General features: G+C 34.7%; 2 protein-coding genes across 4 annotated transcripts in view; one reads left to right on the plus strand and one right to left on the minus strand.

Annotated features, from left to right (window-relative positions):
- The window catches only part of neo (ZP and PAN domain-containing protein neyo), a 474339-nt gene that overhangs the window by 296932 nt on the left and 150022 nt on the right, over positions 1–27385 (plus strand). The window contains exons 1-2 of one of the 2 annotated variants that reach the window (XM_003704807.3): positions 15686–15980; positions 18842–19236. In XM_003704807.3, coding sequence (XP_003704855.1) covers positions 18873–19236 — 364 coding nt within the window. In that variant the 5' untranslated portion in view covers positions 15686–15980; positions 18842–18872. Of the gene's footprint in view, positions 1–15685; positions 15981–18841; positions 19237–27385 lie in introns of those variants that run through there. The other variant, XM_076539810.1, reaches the window with a different exon arrangement.
- The window catches only part of Atg16 (Autophagy-related 16), a 792563-nt gene that overhangs the window by 246944 nt on the left and 518234 nt on the right, over positions 1–27385 (minus strand). The gene's annotated exons all lie outside the window — the stretch shown is intronic.

A 27385-nucleotide genomic window follows, 5' to 3' on the forward strand; every position in this document is an offset into this window, starting at 1 on the left:
ATACCCTTTAATTACGTTCTTGCTGCGATTTCGCGAAACGGGACGGCAGAATAACCGTTTGAAACGTCGTGGGTGAACAGGAAGGGATTTTCAGCCGAAGGAACGAGCACGTAAAAGGACTTGGGCTATATTGTTTCCACCGGGGCCTTTATCCGCGATCAACGTTTCCTTGGAACAACTATCGGCTACCGCGGTAAACCCACGCAGCGTTCGCGCCACAGCCACGAAGCTGATGAACGCGGAAAGCAACGGTAATGACAATCAGAGCCAGCCCCATTATCCGCGGTTAACCTGGCGGACACGCGACTGTCCCACGACCTTGTACGGATGACTCCCTTCTCGTCGCTTTTCATTCCACTTTTCTTATCGTACTCAAACTGGTTTCATACATATGTGTAAGGAAACTGATACATTATCGGGCATGTAAGAATGATCGTTTGAAAATTTTTATCATATGTATTTTTGATCTTGGACAATTCATGTGAGTTTCTAAGTCGGTCTTTAAATGTATTATTAAATATTTAACTATAGGTGACCAAGGTCAGAGCCAAGGTCGTTAATGAATTTTTATATTTACTAAATAAAAATTTCCTAAATAAATCTCACATTAAAAAAATTGTTACCAAAAGATAATGCAGTATTGGATCTACATACTGCACCGTATACTTATTATTTCTGTAAAAATACATAAAATGTTATCATAACAACATCATCGTAATTCTGTTGTATCCATTCAAAAACATAAGTACACGTCCTATTCAAAATACGTATCCAATATTTAATGGTCGTCGAAAAGATAATTTATCCAACGACAGCAAATACATGATCCACATATCAAGCAGTAGTCGTCGAAAGTGAGTACGAATGTGAACGAAGAAGACGAAGGTTCGAAAAATAAAGAAGTTATGAGAAGTCGGTGTCTAGGTACGCTCTAACCTCTATGCAAATAAAGCGTTCTCAGTTGGCCGATAGAGAGTCGAGCTTGCGGATCGTAATGGCGCTCCCTGGTCCTGGTGACAAGATCTGTTATCGCGATTAAACGCACGAGTCGCAACACGCCACCTCTGCTGTACCGTCCCCGATAACAGCCACTGGTTCGAGAGACAGCAAAACCAGAAAAGCTACTACAGAGCAATACCGAGCGGGGCAACGAAAGGGTCCTGAGCAAGGTGGATGGAAGAGAATGCTGTGTTGGGACCACAATCAATCTTTCCACGACATTCTCCCAGTGGATCGTAGGGTAGCTGGGCAGGGGACATGGGCGATGTAATACGAGCAAAGTTTAATTACCGCATTACTTTGGCACGCTTTATCCAGCCCTGTCCCAACCGCTCATCCTTCTTCAGGCAAATCCATCAGCAGCCCCGGATGATTGCAAAATACACGTGGATCGTGCGCAAGCAAATAGCCTCTTCTCGAAATTCTATACACCATTTTCCTTGAACTTCATCCACTCGGCTCAATCAACCCACCACCTTGACGCGTTCGTGATCGTAGGCTACGTGCACGCCAAGGTAACAGCTCCTCTGGCTGTATCGTTCGCCACCGTTCCATCTAATGGCCAGTCCAGCTTTATTTCGTTCCAGCCAATCCCCCTCCTTGTGTGCGGACTGCCTCTGTTGCTCTAACAGTATCCGTGAACGTGTAACATCTATAGATGGTAGTGGGTAGCCACTTAGAGGCGCGGAGCGTAACCACGCATAAACCAGTTTCCTGGTTATCCGACTCTTCGCATTTTCCTGGTCGACGCACAGAGCGCGTCGAACCCGCGCGGAACGTACCATTAACGGAGGCTCCTCGGCTCGATTCAGCGACGATCGCCGATCAACAGCAGCGGACTAGAAAACCGGTGGTGGTGCCGATATGCCGCCGCATCGCTTTAAAGGCCGCATCGTATTCGTTTCGAAACGACCATTTCCATCCCGTTCACGCGTCATGACCGTCCAATAATTACGTAACGAGCCTCGCCGTCTTCTCAACGCTTCAGACATCAACATATTTCTGGGAAAAGGGACGATCGACTGATACGTGCAGTGTAAGATACGTACAAGTGTCGAGATGTTAGGGACATTTAAATCTTGGATCTCGCTTGGAACATGGGAACCGGGGAGTTTGGACCTTAGCACCTTGCGTTTGGGAATATTAGGGTCATAGACATTGGGATCTTGATTTCGAAACATTAGGATGTTGCATTTGGAGACATTAGGGTCTTGCAGTTGGAGACATTAGGACCTGGGAACTTTGAGATAGTGGAACGGGATATTGGGGTATTTGTAGTATAGACTTTGACAATTTATGATATGGGAACTTAGGACTTGAGAATTCTGGGACTTTGGATGTTTGTAAGCATAATTTTAAGATTTTGAGTTGGGACCTTAGCACCTTGCGTTTGGGAACATTAGGGTCATAGATTTGGAAACATGGATCTTGATTTCGAAGCATTAAGATGTTGCATTTGGAGACATTAGGATTTTGCAGCTGGAGACATTAGGGCCAGGGAACTTTGAGATAGTGGAACGGGATATTGAGGTATTTGTGGTATTAGACTTTGAAGATTTATGATATGGGATCTTGGGAACTTAGGACTTGAGAATTTTGGGACTTTGGATGTTTGCAAGCATAATTTTAAGATTTTTGAACTTTGAAACTGCAATTTTGGGATTTGGAAATATCATCTTGGTATTCTGTGAGTTATGAGATTAGGGACATTAGAATCTTCACATTATGGAATTTTGGGACGTTGGAATTTTAGAGTATTGGATTTTGGAAACTTGGGATTTGGAGGTTCTGTAACCTTGCAATACTTTTGACCTTGAGATCTTGGAATCTGAGACTCTTTGGAACTTTGAGGATTTGCAACGTTGGAATTTTAGAGTACTGGATTTTGGAAACTTGGGATTTGGAGGTTTTGTAACCTTGCAATACTTTTGACTTTGAGATCTTGGAATCTGAGACTCTTTGGAACTTTGAGGATTTGCAACGTTGGAATTTTAGAGTACTAGATTTTGGAAACTTGGGATTTGGAGGTTTTGTAACCTTGCAATACTTTTGACTTTGAGATCTTGGAATCTGAGAATCTTGGGACTTTGAGCATTTGCAACGTTGGAATTTTAGAGTATTGGATTTTTGGAAACTTGGAATTTGGAGGTTCTGTAACCTTGCAATACTTTTGACCTTAAGATCTTGGAATCTGAGACTGGCTCTTTGGGACTTTGAGGATTTGCAACGTTGGAATTTTAGAAACTTGTAACGATTTATACTTTGCAATTTTGGAAATCTTGAAATCTTCCATCCTAATTTAGGAAAATGTCAGAACCTTGGAGTTCGATCCTTGGGATCTTGAGATCATGGAACCTTGAGACTTTGGAATTTTTGAATCTAGGTTTTTTTTTTGGTCCTGTAGTTTTGTAACCTTGAGACTTTGAAGTCTTCAAAATCTTGAAATACTGTTTGGTTTAGGAATTTCACCGTCAATCCTTGAATCTTGGATCTTAAAACTTCAGAACCTTATAATTGTTAAATCTGGCGATTCCACCGTATACTTTCAAAACAATGCTACAACCTAATAATCTTAAGACCTTGACATTTCCGAAACCTGAAACTTAGTAATTGTGAGATTTAGAGGTCTTTAAACCTTGAGATCTAGAGCTTAAGAGCTCCAGAGTCTTGAAACCTTGAAACCTCGTAACTTTTAAGACCAGATCTTGAAACTTTGAAATGTAGGTATGTTAGAGTCGTGAAATCATTGAATTATGATCCTGGAACAAATTATAAAATTATAAAAATCATAAAATTTTAGTTTTGAAATTATAAAATTTTAAAACATTGAGATTTTCAAAGTTTCCTATTCTAGTATTTTCTATCTTCACGCTCTCTTTTTGATCGTTGCTTAATCTCCACTAGGTTTTCGTTAAATTTTTCCCATGTTCCACTCACTCCAAAACGACCATTTTCATCGTGTTCACGCGTCATGAGCATGAAATAATTATATAACAAGCCCGGCCGGAATTTAAGCTTCAGACCCATCAAGATAGCCCATTCGAGGAAAGAAAGAATCGATTGGTACACGAAACACAAGTTACATCCTTAAACTTATCTCTAGGAAGTTAAATTAACGCGAGTCGGCAATTAAACAGCTAAGATCAAGGGATTTTGACTGGTAGGTACCGAGATATGAGGTCTGATGATAATTGGTTGCCGGAACACGTATCCTGTTTTCTTTTTTATCTGCTCATCAGCGACTAACTCGACGAAGATTCCCTTCGTTTGTTCGAAAAAGAAGAAACAAGTGGTGGAAAGAAACGACCAAATACCTAGCGTTTTTCAATGTCAGGATAACGGGATGAAACACGCTACAGTGAACAGAGAATCGTAATTACTCTCGAACGAGGAATATGTCGAAATATTCTTCGGTTTGATGAGACTAATGATGAAAATGATACGTTCCAATATAACTGTATCCACTTTCCGGATGGAAGGAAAGGATATCAACTTTCTTAAGTGAGCCACTCTTCAAAACATGTCAACTATCGAGATGAGATCTAGGTGTATCGCAATGTGACTGATTTGTTACACTTTCAAATAGCTCATAACTACATACCTTGAAGAAGAAAAGTGGTACTTGCAAGTAGAATCGGAATGTAAATGAGATAGATTTGAACCGTTTATTCGAAACATGGAAATATGTTCATATTTATGAGACATATAGGATTTTAATCTTGAAATGTATTTGAACTTGTACGAATTATATTGCAATTTCATCTTTTTATGTTTAAAGGAAATTAGGTTAAGTCTGAAGCAAAGTTTATGAAATTAGTACTGTAAAAACGGACATTTGGTTTATGGTATATGACAATCTTGAGTATTAAGAAGTAGATTTTCAATCTTTGAGAAGGCACTAAGCAACATTTTATTACTTGTGTAATGATCTAACCGTTCTAGGTAATATTTTTATAGTTTGATTTGATATTAGGGTACTTAAACGCAATGTGGTATGGATACAGTCATATTGCATGCGATAATGATTAAAATATTTTTATTTCCGCATCAAAATGAATTTTTCCCGTTTTCGAAATTTTGTGGTTCACAAGAAGTTAGGACTCTAGATTCTTATATTCGTAGACATTATATTCCTAGTTTCTTATATCCCTATATTCCTAGTTGCTCAATTTTCATGTTCGTTCCTAAATATACTTATGTTACTAAATTGCAATGTTTACAAATTCGCAACAGCTCTTACAAGACCTTCAAACCCTTAAATCCACAAATCCCTAAATCTATAAATATACAAATTCGTAAATTAAGAAATTCCTAAATCCATAAATCTACAAATCCACACATACCTAAATCCACAAATCCCTATAACCTTTCATTCTTGAGAACACAAATCCCTAAATCCTAAAATACATAAGTTCACAAATATCTAAAACCACAAATCCCCAAATACCAAAATCCACAAATCCCTAAATTCACAAATCCACAAATCCACAAATCTACAAATTCCTAAATCCATAAACACCTAATCCAGAAATCCCTAAATCTACACATCCTTAAATCCACATATCCCTAAATCCACAAATCCCCAAATCCTCCCATTTTTGAGATTCCTAAATCCTAAATTCCTAAATCCTGAAAATCTTAAGTTTACAAATTTCTAATTCCACAAATCTCCAAATCCCCAAATCCACAAATTCCTAAACCCACAAATCCCCAAATCCCATAATCCACAAATTCACAAATCCACAAATCCACAAATTCACAAATCCACAAATCCCTAAATCCACAAATGCCCAAATCTCCAAATCCCCAAATCCCCAAATCACCAAATCCCTAAATCCCCAAATCTCTAAATCCCCAAATCCCCAAATCCCCAAATCCCCAAATCCCCAAATCCCTAAATCCCCAAATCCACAAGTCCCTAAATGCACAAATCCCTAAATGCACAAATCCCTAAATCCCCAAATCCCTAAATCCCCAAATCCCTAAATCCCTAAATCCCTAAATCCCCAAATCCCTAAATCCCCAAATCCCTAAATCCCCAAATCCCTATATCCCCAAATCCCTAAATCCCCAAATCCCTAAATCCCCAAATCCACAAATTCCCAAATCCACAAATCCACAAATCCCTAAATCCTCCCATTCTTGAGATCCCAAATCCTAAATTCCTAGATACCTAAGCTCTCAGTCCCCCAAATCTCTACATCTCCACACTTGCATATCCCTATTATTCCTATCTCCCCAAAATCTTCTCAAATTCTCAACCCACAAACTTCCAAATCCCTAAAACACCCTAAACATCAACCCGTTATCATCTTCCATTTCCATGTATTTCACAGATAGATTTCTCTAGACAACTATCGATTCATTCAGAAACGCAGGATCAAAGGCAGGCGGACGACGATCGTTTAAGCGTCGTAATATTTTTCGAGCAGGACAGCCGGATAAATTGACCCTAAGACCTGGACGACCGTGAAAGGAGGACAATTCACGAGAACAAGTGGCCGCAAGAACGGCGCTGAACGAGGATAAAAGTTTCACGAGGGATCGGCAAAGAAGTCACGAGTAACTTTGTTTCTCGGTATCGTAGACGGGCTCGGATGATAAGGTTCAGCAATTTAGCGTCGACTTAGAGGAAGACGAGTATTCCGTCTCTCTTTCTTTCTTCCTTTCACGCGGTTAAAGTGGTACGAATTAAATCAGCATGGAAGCCTTTCCTTACGATCCGGCTAACATCCATAAATTTCGCGAGATCGGAGAGGCGAGCGTACATCGCGGACAAGGAGCATACAAGCACACTCTTTATAACCTTCTGCATAACTTTGAGAATCCGCTTGACCGAGAACCAGTATCGAGAACAGCCTTACGCCGTTATGCGATAAGTCGCGTGCCCGTTAAACGTTCGCGCCAATGGATTCGTACGTTTCGTTTGTTGTAATGCACGGAACCATGCGCTGTTACGTCAAACCGAACCAATAAATTAGCCGGCAAATTAACAGCCGGCCGTCCGCTAACATGACGTGACCTAACAGCCTTTGACAACATTATTAACTTCGCACTTTCGATGACTGACCGAGGACTTTGCTCCGACGGGGTAATTACGCTAATCTCGTCCGGGGCGGTACCGATGATAAAAATTGATGAGACCTCAAGCAATTAGCAATTATGGAAGTGTAATTAGTATCGCAACATCATTAGCTTTGGAATAAATTTGGGAATTAACACAGGATCCCTGGCAGATTATCGTTTCGATTATCTTCGAGTACCCACGGAATTATGGTAATCCTGTCAGACTTTGCTGAAAAATTACTTGATGGAGAAATGGCAGGGTTTTATTTTTGGTAATTAAACAAGGATTTTATTACTCTGGTCAATATACTTTTTATCATTCTGTGTTCTCATTATGCTAATCTTGCCGCTGTAGAGAATGCGTAGAAAAATCAAGGTGTTCGCTGATCATCAAGGTGTAATTACTTCTACGGTGTCTTAATTTTCGAACTGAGGTAATCAGAGGAGGTTGAAAGTTTTTATTAGACCTTGATGAAATTATGCTAATCTTGTAATTCAAGAAAATATCTTTCGATAAAATGCTTGAGAATAATGGCGTTTATCATCGAGGTATAATAAGTGTATCAGCACTTTCTTCGGAATGAATTCGGTAATTAAATGAGGACGCAGCGAAATCCTTCGTACCAATATTTTAAATATTCCGTCTCGGCGGAATTATGTTAATCCCATTGCAGAAGGAGAAGCGCGTAGACAGAGAAACGCGACACTTCACCGCGCAATAGCGTCGGTTCATCAAGTCGTAATTGGCGCCATAAAACTGAACAGGTTTGAAGAGCATTAACATTACAAACAGCAGAAGTAAATTCACCGAAAGTGACTGGGAAAGTCTGCAACTCGAGACAATGTTGCGACTGTCTCTTGCCTGTGATACTTATTTTCATTTTTCTTGAAATTTCATACACGTTTTTGATCGTATAACTAAATATACACTTCTCGCCTTAATCCCTGAATATTTTCTGAGCGTTTTACTGTTAGATAATATACAGCCATCTTTCGGATGCTGGTAATAAATTTTTATGACACCTAAAACGCTATTTATGACCTTTAATAATATTACTACTCTGAAAGTCTGATACTTTACGAACAGAATACATGAAACTTTTGTTTTACTCTTTCGAAGCATACCGTTCGTGTAGGAAATATCTAAAAAATTTTTACATCAATTAAATCCTTATTTGTTGAGAAAACTGGGACGTGTCATGTATCACGCGCGGTATGATCATGACATATATGACAGAAAGAAACAAATGGAAGTTTAGTCTACAATATATATGACTATGTGGCGAGGGATTAAAAAAGTTGACGAAAAAAATTGGTTGTTCTATTTGCGAATATTTATGATCTGTGGGAAAGCAATAAACGCTGCAAAAAACAAAATGTAATTGCAATGACTTTGATAGTAAATATTAATATAACATGAAAATGTAGTTTATGGTATATAAATTTATTTTGTAATAATTTTCTTTAACATGCACACATATTTTATATTTTTATAATATAATATATTTCATAATATTTTTTTAACGTAAAAATTTTATTAGACTTTTAAGGCATGTAAGTGCAGTTTTTAATATTTTTATGATATAAGAATGCACTGTGTAATGTGAGAAATATCTCATAATATAAATAACGTAAAGAACATATATTTAATTATACATCTAATATTACATATTTAATTCACATATTTTATAAAGCACCACAAAAAATATTTCCTATGGTACAATATTTGTTCGTTTCAAAATATAAATTATAATATATTCTTATGTAAAATTTGCAGAAAAAATATTTCAATATTTTGATCTGTTTTCCAACCCCAAAATTGCGAGTTCAAAAATATTTTGTAATGACTAAATAAAAGTTGTAGGGCAACGGTGTGAAACTAGCATTAAAAGGGTCTGAGAAAGAAGATAACGATCAATGAATACGGTAGTGCATAAAAGGTAAAAGATATTGAAACTTAATGAATTTAGAAGAATGTTAATCGAGCGATTAGCGCGGCGAGTAGCTAATAGGCGAGCGATAAAGGTTTTTAATTGGCCTACTCTGAAGACATAAATAGAATCTAACAGTACCATTTCCACCCGGAATTACCGTCGTCTATTCGATTCGCTTAGTACAAGACAACGTGGTGGCTACTGTCTGTTTTGCGGCCACTAAAATAATCCGATCGTATTAGCCACTCGTACGAATATCAATTGGCCGGTCGCTATTCGCTGGTAACCTCCTTACATGTTCAACTATCATTACGGTATTTTATTTTCCTGGTTGGTACCAGAATTCGAACATCGAAATAGGACTTGTACGGCATTGACGTGAGCATTAGCGATACTTAGAAATGCCAGTAATGCTTGGAATTGCGTTAAATATGAGAAAACGTTAGCGTTATTGATCTACCACGTATTGACTTATTTTTCATTTAAATTGCTCTACTTTCTTCTAGTTCATTTTCAAAATTGGTCTATTTATTTATTCTAATTATTTTTTAAATTACCTCTTTCGTTATTTTAAATTAGTTTACCTACTTCTTTCAGGTATTATTTTAAATTAGCCTACTTTCACTTACTTACTTTGAATTAGTCTGTTCTAGATATTTTCTTAAATCTGTTTCAGTAATTTTTTTAAATTAATCTATTTGTTTCAGTTGTTTCATTTGTTCTCTTATTATTTTATTAAAGTAGTCTTTTTGTTTTTATTAAGTCTTTATGTTTGGTCCAACTATTTTTTTAAATTGATATGTTTGTTATAGATATTTCCTTAAATTAGTCCAGTTGCCTGGACTAGTTATTTTCTTAAATTATATGTTTGTTTTCGTCATTTCTTTAAATTAGTTTGTTAACAGGAGTTATTTGTTTAAAATTGGTCTGTGTATTTGTCTTAGCTATTTTTTTAATTAATTTTATTGTTTCAGTCCTTTTTTAGGAATATACTTGTTGTGGTTATTTTTATCAATTAGTCAACAGTCAACAGTTTCCTTTCAAACAACTTTGATTTTGTTATCATAAGTACCAAAACTGCACCATACTTTCACATCCACAATTATAAAACGATTTTACGATCCGCAAAATTATTATATGCACGAAGTCCTTTCAAGAATTCAAGCATTTAATAATTTCAACATTTAAATATTTATACTTGAAAAAATCCCAAAATCCTTGAAGACTCACGAACGAAATTACTGTAGGTCGTAGAGTACGAAATACTACCCGTTAATGAACATGAAACCAAAGCGCACTTAAAATGCATTCAACGTCCATCCAGTAAATTATAGAAACGAAGGAAAACATCCCCTATAAACAAAACGCATGTACATATACAGAAAAACGATTCACTTTCTATAACATTGTAATCTGTACTGAATATTTAAATCGATACCAGTTAAACTAGTTAGTCAGGCTCGTTCAGTGACTAAACTGGTTAGTATAATCATAGAGTTAAGCGTTATGCAATGCAGCTAATTATATAAATTGCATCGATTAGTTACAAATGCAGAAGCTATTAGAAGCATGTAACAATGTTCAATGACCGTATCCAATCTGCAGGGCATCGAACAGTTCGACATCATTTTACCGTCGAATAGAAACAATTACATCGACAATCATCGTTAAATATACCGTTGATCAAAGACCTTGAATTTTGGCATTGAAACAATAACTCAGGTATCCCGTTTGAATCGTCGCGATACGTAACGTATTGGATGAAACAAAATGGGGATAGCTTTATTAGAGTCCGTAAGACACACATCAACATGTTAATAGATCCACTTGTGTCTATTCTTTGAACCAAAATGTTAAATGATCCACATATGATTATTTCTAGAATCAAAATTTTAAAAGATCTACATGTGTCTGTTTTTATAATCAATGTATTAAAGAGTCCACATATGACCATGTTCTAAATCAACATGTTTACACATTCACATAAGTTTAGTCTTTGTACCAAAATGTTAAGTGATATACATATGATTATTTATAGAATCAAAATGTTAAGTGATATACATATGATTATTTATAGAATCAAAACGTTAAAAGATGTACACATGTCTGTTTTTATAACCAATATATTAAAGAGACCACATATGATCATGTTCTAAACCAGCATGTTAAGCGATCCACATGTGACCATTTTCTAAACCAACATGTTAAACGATCCACATATGACCATGTTCTAAACCAACATGTTAAATGATCCACGTATGATTATTTTTAGAATGAATATGTTAAAGATGATTGTTTTTATAATCAATGTATTGACAGGTCTATGTATGACTATATCCTAAACATACATGTTAATAAATCCACATATGTCTAGTTTTGAACCAAAATGTTAAATGATCCACATATGATTATTTGTAGAATGCATATGTTAAAGATGTCTGTTTTTATATCCAATGTATTAAAGAATCCACATATGACCATGCTCTCAATCAACATGTTAACACATTCACATAAGTTTAGTCTTTGAACCAAAATGTTAAGTGGTCCACATACGACCATATTCTAAACCAACATGATAAGTGATCCACATATGATTATTTCTAAAATCAAAACGTTAAAAAGATGCACATACCTCTTTTTCTGAATAACATATTAAAATATATTCTAATTAAAGCACTAAATGATCCACATACGATAATTTGTTCGGTCAAAATATAAAGGGATCTATATATGGCTAGTTGTACAAATGATTTGCTAAAATATCCACACATGACTATTTCTAGAATGACAATGTCAAGAAATGCACGAAACCGTAAATATCGCGATACGTAACGCGTTGGATGAAACAAAATGGGGGTAACTTTATTAGAGTCCGTAAGACACGCATCAACGGATCAAACGACACGGCCAGGGGGCTATTGGGTCGATCAGAGTGCTCCTCAAGGGCGGACGAATAGCGGCTGCTCGTAAATCGACGAAGACGAGCAAGACGACAAAATGGTCGTTTCCTAGCGAAATTCCGCGGCGGAAGATTGCCGATTGCGATTGAACCCGATGAGACATCCAGGCACCGTTATTCCAGCATGGTGACGAGATGGTATAGGCACCTGGTACGAGTGCTACGAGCTACATCTCTCTCTTTCTTTTCCTCTTTCTTTCTCTCTTTCTTTCCCTTTCTTTCCCGTCCGCTCGTTCCACGAGTCGAACAGCGTCTAAGCATCGCGTGAATCGGCCAAGTGTGTATATATACCTAACGTTCGATGGAACACCGACGCCCGCTTAGGTCGCACTGTTCACACGTGCACCCGATTTTGCTCTCTTTGGGATCTCTTGCTTTTCCTGTTCTCTACCCCCACCCGGTTTCGTCGTCGTGCTACTCGTCATCCGCCCTGTTTCTAGATCGCCCGGTAATTACCAGCTCTGCCACAAAAGTAATGAGGCTGGTTAAAAAGAAAACCGACGATGCACAAGGAAGGTTTTCAGCGATACGCCGAAAATTTTACCTCGCTGGCGCTGTGGCGTTGTGCTACCTTTTGAACTCGATTACTAGGTAGCTTCAACCGTTTTGGTTAGGGATATTGAACTTACTAGGAAATCTGGAATATTACAAGTAGAGTTCCTGCATTTTTAAATGATATTATTGCAAGAATAAATATTTATGAAAATGGAGTTTATTCCTTTTGGGTTGAATTATGAAGTAGTCCGACATTTCACGAAATTAAGTTTATGAAGTTTGTGTAGTTTTGAAAGATTGAACAATTGTGATAGATGAATTCTGAGTGACGACCTGTTTTGACGATTATGGCATAATATAATATTAAACAATTTCAGAGGAGTGAGAAAAGTCATCTGATCATAGTTTATTGTGTAACTTGTGTTTTTCACTATATCACATTCTGAATGAATGAATTTTGGAACAAGTAGGATATTTTTAGAAAAAGAATTTGGAAAAGGATATTTATGATACTTTTTTCACCTGAGTCCATGTGTATTATACTGCTATCATTTATTGTTAATAAGAAGTAATGGTATGTTTTTAATTTAAAGCTTGCAGATAGTATTAAAAAAATTAATTACTCAACAACTTCATTTTTAATTAAAATTCCTTTTAATTTTTAATTTAAAATTTTGAATGGAATTCTTTTCAATTAAATCTTTTTTTATTGAATTTCTTCTAGTTGAACTATTTTCAATTCAATTGTTTTCAGTCAGATTGTTTTTAGCTTAATTCAATTGTTTTCAATTAAGTTCTTTTCAACCGAATTGTTTTCGTTAGAAATTAATTGCATTATTTCTGGAAAAAATGTATTTCCTTTCCTTTTTGAACGAAATTCCAACACGAGTTAAAACTGTATGCTGCATCCAAATCTGAATCAGATCATTAACTATACAAAAGGTATTATTATGGAAAGTGTTCGACGATTCAATTAAAAGCCGTTACTACTACAACAGAGAATAATTTTCAAAAGTTAATTGGAAACCTTATTAACAGTGTGAAAAGCAAAATTTTTTAATTAATTACTTCAGCAGTAATTAATAAGTAGAATCAATTTTAGTAATTAGTAAGTAAATAAATGATTGTTTTCATTAATGAATGTGTACCTCTGCCAAATTAGAAAATATGTACAAGAACAGATGAAAACTAAGAATCACAAAGGAAAATGTACAAATTAAAAAAAGAATTTGTTCCTTTTTTAAAAAATTAAAAATTGTCAAATAATTTTTTTTACAAAGGAAAGATGCTGTGCGCCTGAAGATAGTAAAATGAAGAGCAGTGTTATCACTAGCTGAAAATAAAGTGACATTATAATTTTGCGTAACAGTGTACATAATAATTATGACATACAATTAGGCAGAGGAAAGGAAACAGAGTTACTGTGGCGTAAAGAATCTAATTACCTCCGTTTCTTGTGCCCGCAATCTGATGCGTGGTCTGGCAATGTGCTCCGTTCGATTATTCTTACCGTTAGTGCGTTCTGAACATACCTTCTTGCTTTACGAAAGAATTCTTCGTACAGAAATACACGGAATATGTGGCGTAGAATTTCGAATTTTTTAGTCTTTTCAAATATAACCGAAACCGAATTTAAATACCATAATGCAATTTAAAAAAATATATTATGTCATCTTATAATTTTTGTAAATTTAAAAACTGGGGGAGCAAATATAATTCGGTTTTATTATTTTATCGAATAACTTAATATTTCATTCCAAGTTTGAGTAAAATTGATCTTTTGTTATTTATATGTTTTTAAATATTGAATGTTTATACAACATATAAACATAATTGTTAGAATCAGTGGTAATTACGGGAATCTTGTATACAATGGATAGTATTATACAATTTAACCAATAGTTCTATTTTTGTAGAAAACGATTATTTTTCCATGTGTTTGTATGAAATAAAAAATATATGAAGTATTAGGCTATGTATACAGTTTGAAAACTGTTCCATCTGATGGAACCTTAGGAATGCTTAATTTTAATAGTCAAAGTTATCTGAGTTGTAATCTAGGTACCCAACACCAATAATAAACTAATAAATAATACACCTAGTACAAAGATTCCTCAAAAAAGTCCTTGATCATCATTTACACAAATAATATTAATAGAACAATTACTAAAGCCAATCCAACGAATCCTGAGAAACACCTAAACTGCTATCATAAGCACTCGGACAACGATTGAATCAAATCCATTTCAAAAAGTCCTAAAAATTACTTACAATTAGATCCAATAACAACGACAGTAAATAAACAATGAATCGACTCAACCTAGCGAATTTAACAAATCTTCAAATAACACTATCACCTGAAGATCTAACGAATAAATAACGAATCTTCAAAATGACCTGAGTTACTAGCTCAATACTAACAATAAACGAGTAATTAATCTCCTGCAAAGAATCCTCAAAATTACCTAAATTGCCATCAAATCATCCAGAACAGATCAACCACACCTAACTCAAGGTACCCTCAAAAGCAGCTATGAACCCAATATTAACTAAATGAGTAAGCAGCCAACTTCCTAAAACAACTCCGCAGAATAAATTGCCATCCAATTGCAATCTAAATCACCAGGCAAAACAGAATAAAAACCAAACCCAACTAAACGACTCCACAAAAGCACCTAGCCATCAATCAACCAGCCGAAGCAAAGGAACAAAGGCCCCACGCGCAAGAATCGTCAAAAACCATCTGTTCCCAAACACAAAACCTGCATTATCGTCAGAAGTGAGCGATTAAAGCGTGGAACGCGGAGCAGGTTCCCCATCCGGGCGTCAGGTTCGATGTCCCGTGGCCGGCATAAATTTCGTGGGCGTCCCAAGGCAAGGTTACGTCAGTGGTACCCGGAGGGGGCACCGAAAAACCGTTGCCCCCAAGAATAGAATTCGAGTGGATGTATCAGGCATACGTGAACGAGATCGAGGTCCGTGGTACGCGAAGGACATGTGGTGGGGGTACGCGTGTCGATCGGGGTACGTGAAAAAATGGAGAATGGGGGAAGAATTCGGGTGGAGGTTGTCGAATAGTCTTGAGACAAAGTGAGAAAGAGGTTGGCTTGTTTTCAATGGTGACGTACCTGCGATCGAATTGTGCGTACCGTTCTGTCCTCCTTAGTCGGCAGCGGTCCCAGTGCCCCCCCCTCCTTGGTCTACCGTTCGGTCGAGGAAGAGTCGTGCGCCGAGGTTCAGCCAGGTGTACCCAGTGCCTAAGAGCCAGCCGGTCGACGTCGTTATACCCTGCAGCGCGGTGCTCGCGAGGTCCGTATTATCATTGCAAATCGTCGCCGATTTTCCAAGTGCTTACACGTGCTCGCGATTCATCTGTGATCGGTGGACCCGGGTGCGGACCGTTCGGTTTCTTTTCGGCTGCGGTGACCGGCTAGTTCTTTGCCTGGGACCCGATAGTTCTCGCGCGGAAGGACATTCTTGTGGTACCCTCTGCTTCGTTGCGATTACGTTCGGTACCGAGTACCCAGGTAAGGTCATCAAGTGTCTCTTCGCGTAGAAATATTTCGATTTGATTTACGCGGGTGGACGACTGCGCAGGAGCACCCGATCGTAGCTTCTTATTCGAGAGATTAATATCTGAACTGTGTATGCACTGATGGAAATGGAGATCTCTGTGTTCGAGCACTGTCTGTGTTTGATTCTATGTTGAAACGCAGAAGTGGAAATGTTGTTTTGGATCTGTCGACCTGAAGTAATCTTGAAGTTCAAGTGCATGATTACGGATGAATGTTAAATGTTACGGTGAACTTGTGGATTTGTTCGGTTTTATGATAGATGTAGATTGAAGTTGAAGAGAATTTTAGATGGACTAGGAGTGAACGGTTCTTCAGAAACAATCAATGTTATCTCTTCTTAGTTAACGGAGTGTATTCTCAAATTTACAGTTACTGCATAACTTATAACGGTGAACATCAAATTTCTTAGTTTCCGGGGTCCTGTATGTGTCCATCAGTTATCACGAAACGTCAATAGATACATATTCGATATTTCGCAACGAAAATATTTCTAATGTGGCAACAGACTCAAACTGACTGACTTAAATGAAGTTGTAAAATTTGAGTTGATAAATTGTTTAAATGCAATCTATCTAAAATTTAAACATAATGGAAATAAAATTGTAAAATGTCAAATAATAAATTATTTAAACATGATTGAATAAAATTATAAAATGTTAAGTAAATTATTTAAACATGATTTATGTTAATTTATAAAATGTTAATAAATTGTTCAAATATGATTGAAATAAAATTATAAACGTTTATTAAATAATCATTCAAAATACGACTGAAATTATAAAATTTTAAATAATCAATAATTTTAAATGAAAATGAAATGTATCAAAAAGTTATAATATCTTATATCTGACATTTTGTATAATTAAATCTTTGATGTGTAAAATGTGAAACAATTTTGAGTAATATTCGAACATAATTGTAATGAAAGTAAAAATTCCTCCTTTACGAAAAGTATAAGAGAAATGATACGTTCAGAAAAGTAATACATCGAAGTTTGTTAATTTTGAAACATTTGCACACAATTTTTAAAGTGAGTTTTTTGAAAAGGTGATTTTATCTTTTGTTACACGAATTTTTTAGTTTTGAATGAAAATATATTTTGAACTTTCATAAGTAATAATTATAAATAAATGTTTTAAATTTATAAAATTTATGGAAGATTAATAAAAGAACTTGTAATTCATTTACGTTTGACGAAATACAAAATTTCATATCATAGTAATTTCATATGTTGCATCAAGATGTACACGATTTCGTATATTTCTGACACGATGCAACAAGTTGAAGAGAATACAATTCAGAACAAGATTATGTTAATCTTTTCGTATCTCTCTAGACACTTTCATTATTTTTCATTTCACAATTATTTTTTACTATTCAAGTGTTAAATAATTAGAACAAATATAAGTTAGAAGAAGTTCACTTTGTATAACAAAAATTTATCTCGTATGGTCAAATCAGTGACTATTTTACACATACCATTTAATCATCGAGTATAACTTGTTCAGTGCATGTCAATATACGACAAAAATAAATATTTTTCTGGTGAACTTTGAGTTTAAAATTTCAAGTGATATAACGCTTATATGGTTAAGAATTTATCAAATTTAACCAAAGTTAACTATTATTCATCTAGGCTAAAAATTACGCATCACTCAAACATATCTCTCGTGCTGTTGAATAGATTTCTTCAAGATCTACGTTTTGATACAATGACTAAAATTGACAGATCCTGTGAATACTTATCACATCAAAAGTATATGGTGTTCAAATAATATATTTTCTAACAAAAGTCATAGGGTTAAATACGATGAGGAATATCAAAATATAAAATATTATATATAAAGGATATAAAATACACAACATGAAGTATCCAATGTGTAATACAAAATTTAGAGTAGGGAAAATTGAATATAAAATATGTAATACAGAACATTAAATCCAGCGAACATAAAATAAATTTTCCAGAAAAATTAATGAGAAAGGGAATGGTTGGTTTAATCTCCAATAAAGTGAATATCTGAACGCCTACAAATTTAAAAATAATCTTAAAAGATAGCAGAAAAAAGCTTTTATAAAACTCATCCTGACGAATATTGTATTTCTCAACAAATATCGAACCATTTCTCTGTCAAAGTCAATCATGACAAAAAATGTGACGAATATTGAATTCAACGAACATAGTGCTGGACTCCACTATTCTCTGTTAGACATCTAGGAAAATTTCTCAAATTACTTAAAATGTGAAATTCTTACTCAATTTTATTCAAAAGTTTACTCGTGATTAAACAACTGAAGAAACAATTATTACAAAAAATTTGACAATTTTCTACAAAATTTCTCCTTGTTCCTTACGTAAAATAAAAGACAAGAAAGATTCGCAGGCAACTAAAGCTAAATACCTAAGTGAACTAATAAAGCTATAAAATCCTTCAAATTACTTCAAATGTGGAGCTCGTATTCAATTTCACTCAAAGTTTACTCATGACTAAATAACTGAAGAAGCAATTATTACAAGAAATTTGCAAATTTTTTGTACAAAATTTCTCTCTGTTGCTTACGTAAAGGAAAAGACAAGAAAGACAACTAAAGCTAAATACCTAAGTGAACTAATAGAGCTATAATAAAGTTAGCAAAAACTACGAAATCATAAAAGTAAATAATGAAGATCAAGAGCAATTCCGCGACGTGTTCAAAAGAATATATAAAATCGTAATTCGTATTGAGGGCATAAACGATAATTCCGGTCGTAACAACTCGGAACTTCATAAAAGCCGCACAGCCAATCAATTGGCCATATTTTCTGATTGCAGATAAACGTTCAGAGACAGGTAGAACGGCACGATGACAAGATTCATCACGACGTTGCTGTTGCTGCAGGCGATCGCGAGGTATGGTCGCGTGGCGGGCGCCGAGTCGACTCACGGTGCTGACCAGCCGGTCCCTTCCGCGGTCCCGTCGGGTCTTTCTGGGCCGGATTACACGGGACCATCTGCCGGTTCCGACGAGTGTGACCCAGAAATGGTCGGTTTCGAGTTGGTGACCGGTTACGTGTACAGCGCGCCCACGAACATGCTCGAGTCCATTCCGGGCACACTGATGCTCACCGATTGCCTCGAGACCTGTCAGGCGAACGACTCCTGCCAGGCGGTCAACTATGAAACGGGCTTGTGCGTGCTTTTTAGCTCGAACGCCGACAGCAACCCAGGTAAGATTGAATCGTTATCGCATTCGAGTGTGGACGCTGATCCTGAATTAACGATATCCTGCCTCCGAGCGTCCAGAGGTCAAACTTCCCTAATATGAAGATGTATCTCCCACACACCAGTCGGATACTGTTTCCTGACGTCTCCAAATTGGTTGCAAAGTTCAAACGTATTTATGAAACAGATAGTTTTTGAAGGGATTTGATTATGTTGTCGAACAACATGGATGTTGAACTTGAAATCGGTTAGACAGCTTAAACTATCAGATGTTTATGAAACAGGTAGATAGTTGAAGGGATTTGATTAAGTTGTCGGATAATGCTGAGTACATAATCATTTTCGGCTACTATACGTATTATGAGACACTTGTAAATTGCTATTAGGTGTCTAATTTTGGACAAGTTGATCCTGAGGCAATTTTCTTGTATCTTTCTGTGAATTGAACAGGTGACATCATTTCTTCAGAATCAGTCATTATGGACATACTAACTGTATATACACTTCACGATTAAGTCATCCATTTTGTTATCAGTACCAAGTATTATACATGGAATAGAATTGAAAACAAATATTTTGAGACCAGTTAAATTTGTCATCGTTGCAACTTCTGCAGCGTTCACATCCAATTCTTTTTGCAAATCATATATATACTTTTGTAACATAAAAGTATTGCATTACATTGCACAAATAGTTGATAACAAAATAACCAGATAAAAATTACAACGTTTGCAAAAATTTTTTTAATTGTTTCCGATAAAACTTAATAAGGATGCTTCACATTAATAAGTACGCCGATATCAGTAAAGGTACTTACACGTGTACAACGTACATTTACCTGGAAATTAAAAGCGAAGTTGAAGAATAAATAAACGAAGCATAAAACATAGATTAACGTGTGCATTAATGCTTTATCTTGATGGAAATCAACGCAAACTTCAAGAAAGTCACTGTACACTTTGTAATTCAAAATAGAAAAGTAGTTAAACGGACATTTTGACCGGTTTGGTTAGTTTAGTATTGATATTTATATCTCGTAGAACTTCATCTTATTTGATGACTATAAATTATTACACGAGTTGAAGTTATTCTTCGTCGACGGCTATCTTCAATCATGTGCTTTCAAGTTTTATTACGAAACCGGATTATGAATTTTATCTAGATTCGTTGCAAACTTGAATTACGATCGTAAACTTGAGTCAAATGTCGGCTTCTTTGAGATAACACACATGCAGATTTTTTAAATAGTTTATAAATTTTTGAATTTACAAGTTTGTAAATTTTGACATTCTGAAATCTTCAGATTCAGTAAATTCAATATTATTGAATTTCTTAAGTTCACAAATTTACAAATCGCAAATTTTAAAAATTTTTAATTCTTAAATTTCTAGATTTTTGTATATCAACATTTTTTAATTTTAAAATCTAAATTTTTAGAAGTCCAGATTTTCAGAAAAAAAACTTATTTTTTAATATGCGAGTGTGTGTCATGATCTCAAAAATTGCTACCATTTTTCCTGCAAATAATTAATTCAACTGAATTTGGGACAACTGCCACATATGTCACATATGATACAAGATCAAGGCCACTTAATTTTCAAATTTCATCTTTTAATCTGCCAGTGTATATCATTGACTCAATTTTATGTATCCTCAAAAATTCCGTTGTTTCCATAAATAATTAATTTAACCGGATTTGGTACAACGGTCACATATGTCACATATGAAATAAGATCAAGGTTAATCTTCAAATTTCATCTTTTAATCTGACAATGCATATCATTGTCTCAATTTTATGCATCCTCAAAAATTCCGTTGTTTCCATAAATAATTAATTCAACTGGATTTGGTACAACGGTCACATATGTCACATATGATATAAGATCAAGGTTAATCTCCAAATTTCATCTTTTAACCTGTCAGTGCATATCACTGTCTCAAAATTATGAATCCTCAAAAAATTCTTTCGTTTTTGCCGTAAATAATTAATTTAACTGACTGTGCGACAATGGCCACATATGTCACATACGAGTTCAGAACAAATATATTTAATTTTTCAATTTCATTCAATCTATCAATGTATGTCACCTTCTCAACATTATGAACCCTAAACATTTTCTATATTTTTCCATAAATAATTAATATAACTGATTTTGTAACAATAGTCACATATGTCACATATGTCACATACGTCACATACGGGTTAAGAACAAATATACTTAATTCTTCAATTTTCTTTAATCTGTCAGTGTATATCACTATTTCAACATTATGAGTCCTACAAATTTTCATCATTTTTCCGTAAATAATTAATTTAACTGACTTTGCAATAATGGTCACATATGTTACATATGACATACGAACATATATACTTAATTTTTTAATTTTCTTTAATCTGTCAGTGTATATCACTATTTCAACATTATGAGTCCTAAAAATTTTCATCATTTCTCCGTAAATAATTAATTTCAATTTACAGTCGATTACATATGACCATTTCGATAAATTCGTCAATAAAAAAAAATAAATAATTGTTCACTAATAGTATACGATAGCTAATGCGTACATTAACCTTGCGTAAGTGAATGAGTCCACATTATTTCGTAGCAACATATGTACAAGCAATTTCGTTAGAAACCAGTCCAATCGGCTCGCTGTCCGTCGCAGGCAGCGAAAGGGTTAAACGGTACCCGAGACCGTCATCGATGCGTTCCACATTATCCTCGACCTCGAAATTCCTCGACCTCTTTCACAACGTCGACCGACCGAACGGCCAGCTCCGAATATTGTATCGAACCCGTTACACCTTCAACCAGGCGACTCACGTGCTGCATTAAAGCGACGACGGCTACAGCGTACAAACTACTCGCGTCTATTTTATCTATCGTCCATAACCATTTAGTCATTCCGCGGAACTGTTGCACGATTCATGAAATTCCCGTATTCGTACGGTAGGCATGCATGTATGATATACAGACTACGTAATTACTTATGGAAAGTCAGGAAGATATATTGTTTTGTAAAGAACTATTTTCTAGTGACAGTTAGTCCAAGATCAAAAGATTATATTTTGTATTTGTTCTTATTACTTTTATTTTATTTGATGAATGGGAGTTGGTAGGCAACTTGAGACGATTTTTGAAGGTTATTTTTAATCGAATGATTTTATTATTCGAGTTTATAAATTTTGTTAGTAGAGTGTGAATTTTATTCCAACTCGTCGCCAGAAGAAATCTATATGAAAGAATACATGATGAGGTTTGCTAATTTTCTACTAAGCTGGAAGACAAGAGACTGTAATCTACATAAATCAATGTAAATTAAAAAATTGGGAAATTGGAAAATTGCGAAACTCACTAATTGACAAATTGGGAAAATGGGAAGCTGAATAATTGGGAAATTGGGAAACTGGAAAATTGCGAAACTGACTAATTGAGACATTGGGAAATTGAGAGACTGACTTATTGGGAAATTGGGGAATTAGGAAACTGGAAAATTGAAAAATTAGGAAACTCACTAATTGGGAAATTGGGGAATTGAGAATTTGGGAAATTGGGAATTGAGGAATTTGAGAAATTGGAAAATTGGGAAATGAGGAAATTAGGGATTTAGGAGCTTGGGAAATTAGGAAATTAGGAAATTGGGAAACTGACTAATTGAGAAATTGGGGAATTAGGAAATTGGGAAATTGAGATATTGGGGAATTGAGAAATTTGGGAAATTTGGGAAATTGAGAAATTTGGAAATGGGAAAATTGGGAAGTGGAGAAATTGGAAAATTGCGAAACTCACTAATTGACAAATTGGGAAAATGGGAAGCTGAATAATTGGGAAATTGGGAAACTGGAAAATTGCGAAACTGACTAATTGAGACATTGGGAAATTGAGAGACTGACTTATTGGGAAATTGGGGAATTAGGAAACTGGAAAATTGAAAAATTAGGAAACTCACTAATTGGGAAATTGGGGAATTGAGAATTTGGGAAATTGGGAATTGAGGAATTTGAGAAATTGGAAAATTGGGAAATGAGGAAATTAGGGATTTAGGAGCTTGGGAAATTAGGAAATTAGGAAATTGGGAAACTGACTAATTGAGAAATTGGGGAATTAAGAAATTGGGAAATTGAGATATTGGGGAATTGAGAAATTTGGGAAATTTGGGAAATTGAGAAATTTGGAAATGGGAAAATTGGGAAGTGGAGAAACTGGAAAATTTGGAAAATGGGAAATTAGGAAATAAGAAATTCTGCAAATCTCAGTATTAGAAAATTTGCAAACTTAAGAACTTGAAAACTTGGAAACCTAAAAATTGCTAAGCATCCAATACAAGAACCTCATAATAAGAACTTATCCTAAAACCCCCCATCTTATTCTTAGCCAATCAACCCTATATCGCACCCCAGTACAAAAATAACATAAAACACACTAAATTTCTGAATCAATCACTAATATAAATAGCAACGTATAGACCGATGGCTCGAATATCTCCACTAATACAGTTTCGATAATGACTGAATCGAAAAAAAATGAAAAAGTATGAGATCCCTTCAGTCGAACGAGACTGTATCTAAATATTTAGTGAAGTTCGATTCGACCGTGTTATGAGTTTGAATACTACGGTTCGTATGTTATCCGTACAACGTGTACATATATTCGATCGTTATTAATCGTCCATTTCGCGGATTATACGAGCAGGCGTAGCGTAATCCGTGTTTGCCGATAGAATCGCAATATCCCGCGTATCGATTTTCTATACTGTGAAAAATTCACGAGTTTTCCAACCAAAGCCCAACATTGAAAATCTGTTTCCTTCAAACACTTTGCCATGCTCGGACGTGATTTTTATTCGTGATTGTTTATTAATAACGCGCCATTTAGTTCGTGTTTAATTAGTAAAGTGAGCACATCTTCGATTTTATGTACATATTTGAACTGATAATATAATTAACACGTTGGCTGTCCCTGTTCTGAAAGATATTTCGTGGTACTGTCTGGTGATACACATAAAAATAATTTTCTGTTTAAATAATTTTTTCAAGAGATGTAACTTTCTTCGTTTTCAGATAGTATAATAAAAAATTTCTTTAATTATTGCTGGCAAGAAAATTCATTAGAGTATACAAGATTTAGGTACGAGTATACTGGTTATAAAATACAGTACATAAATATTATAATTCATATAAATACATATTGTTTGTAATGATAAGAAATTAACTGCAATTATGAAAAATAATTTTTTGAGTAACTTTTATAACTATAAAATTGGGAAATTGGGAAATGGGAAATTTGAAAATGGGGAAATTGGGAAATTAGGGAATTGGGAAATTGGGAAATTAGGAAACTGAGTAATTGGAAAATTGGGAAATTAGGAATTTAGGAAATTGGGAAACTGAGTAATTGGGAAGTTGTGAAACTGGGTAATTGAGAAATTAGAGGAGTGGGAATTTGGGAAATTGAAAAATTGGAAATTTAGAAATTTGGAAATTTGGAAATTTGGAAATTTGGAAATTTGGAAATTTGGAAAATTGGAAATTTGGAAAATTGGAAATTTAGAAAATTGGGAAATTGGGAAACTGAGCCATTGGAAAATTGCGAAACAGAGTAATTGGGAAATTGGGAAACTGAGTAATTGGAAAATTGGGATAATAGAAATTTGGGAAATTGGGAAATTGATTGTTTTTGTGTTGTAAGATATTTTTATTATTTACCTTAGTTAATCAGTGCAGTAAAAATATTTCATAAAAGAAGTGTTAATAAATCATGTATATAATAAAGATCCAAAATAGTGAAATAAAAATATTGTCAAAGGCACTAATTTACTGTCTAAAAATATATAACACTTTGAAAACAATTCAATGAATAATATCGTGTAATAACACATGTTTAATTAATTTAAGTAAATTATTTTGTAATATTATTAATTAGTTCAATACGTTAATAAAAAAGTAAGTCATAATGCATATTTTGGAAGTTATAGTTAAATTTCTCCAATTTAGACTACAACGGTAAAATATTACTTCGTTATGTCTTTAATTAATACTTCAGTTAAGGAATAATTCAACTTCTTAACGATCTTCAACAAGTTGGAGCTCTGTAGTGCTTCACTTGGAGCGTTATCTCCTTTACGTGTTATAAAGTCGTAATTTGATCTTCCGAAATTAAAAACCTTCGCTACTGGAAGAAGCAAGTTAAATAATTTCCAAGCTAGAACAATGTCAAGAAAATAACTTCTCATTTCACAGTTATTTTCCGTCTGCTGTTTCAGATGTTATGAAGTCACATTCCGACGCACAAAAGTGAAAAACTTTCGTCGTTACGAGAGGTAGAATCGTGGAAGTTTGATTACGCGGTTCAATTGTTGGGATAACTTGAATGATTTCGAGTTCGAATTTAAATTCAAGGTTTTTATTTGAAATATTTGAGTTTCGAATTTAGTATTATATCAAATATAAATGTTTTAATACTTAAATTTATTTGAATTTAAACATTTTTGAATTTATTCGAACGTATGAATACTTGAATTTATACGAACATATGAATTCTTGAATTTATTCGAACATATGAATACTAAAATTTATTTGAATTTAAAAATTTTTGAACTTATTCGAACATATGAATATTTGAATTTATTCCAACATATGAATTCTTGAATTTATTCGAACATATGAATACTTAAATTTATTTGAATTTAAAAATTTTTGAATTTATTCGAACATATGAATATTTGAATTTATTCCAACATATGAATTCTTGAATTTATTCGAACATATGAACACTTGAATTTATTCGAACATATGAATACTTGAATGTATTCATGCATATGAATTCTTGAATTTATTCGAATAGTCAAACCCTCGAATTGATTTAAATTTAAAAATTCTTGCATTTATTTTAATTTCAGAATTTTTTAATTTGCTTTAATATTAAAATTCTTGAATTTATTTCAAAATTAGGATACTTGAATTCATTCGAACAACCGAATACTTGAATTCATTGTAACATTCGATTTATGCGAATATTCAAATACTTGAATTCATTCGATAAATATTCAAAATTTCGTAGAAATCTCAACAAAATCAGAGTTAAATAACATAAAACCTGGAACAACACGAGGTGAATATTTTCCTCTTCCGTGGTATTTTTTCCCGCCACGTAGGAAACGCGATTTCCGCACTAAAACGTGCCTTATAAAATAAATCTAATACGCAAAAAGGTTCCTTCAGTCTGAAGCTTCGAAAGAGCCACGTCGATTCACAATCATCTTACGCGATATCTGTCCTCGACTCGTCTCGATCTTATTTAAATTCTCGCAAAGTACGAAACGACGTTCACATCCCGGGACGTGGTTGATTTTTCTACAAAACATTCCAACGAAATATCGAGAGCCAGGCGAAAGAGATTTGTCAAGTGCCGCTCGACCTACTATTTTCATCCTCGCTACCAATCGAAGACAGTTTTAAACCATTTCGTAGACGAATATCGTGGTTAGATTACGTGTTAAAGTTTCACCAATGCATTCGCCCATTTTCACGCCCTCTCGACCCGTTTTGTTCTTTTCTTTCGACTTTTATTGTGCTTGCGAACGGGGAAAAAAAGCGAAAGAGAACATCGTCGATACGCCAAGAGAAACGTCGAAACACGGCAGGCATTGTTTTCGTAATTATTGCCGAGAGAATGAAATCGAAATTGAAAAAAATTCTGAAAAAAAATTCTGCGATCGCGTCGTGCCGAGTTTTTTTGCTTTCAGTGAAGAACTATTGAGTTTTTATTCCGAAATTCACGAATCAACGTAAATCGAGGGCAACCACGAACCGTGGTTGTAAAACCGAATATTCGAGGTGGTATGCCTGGATTGAATATTTTCTTAGATTTCGAATATTTGGATATTTCAATATTTGAAACTTCTGAACTTTTTGTTGCGCTTGATGTAGTATTATATTTCGAACATTCAAGTATTAAATATTTTTGATTTTGCTCAGATGCGATTTTTATATTTAAAAATTTGAATATTTGAATATTTTTAATTATGGAGTGGAAAATTTGGAATTCGGAATTTTGGAATACGCGATTTTGGAATTTCGGAATTTTGGAATATTGGAATTTTGAAATTGAAAATTTTGGAATTTAGAAATTTGGAAATTTCATATTTTGGACA

This window comes from Megachile rotundata, chromosome 14, assembly GCF_050947335.1.
Source record: "Megachile rotundata isolate GNS110a chromosome 14, iyMegRotu1, whole genome shotgun sequence".
Classification (NCBI taxonomy): domain Eukaryota; kingdom Metazoa; phylum Arthropoda; class Insecta; order Hymenoptera; family Megachilidae; genus Megachile; species Megachile rotundata.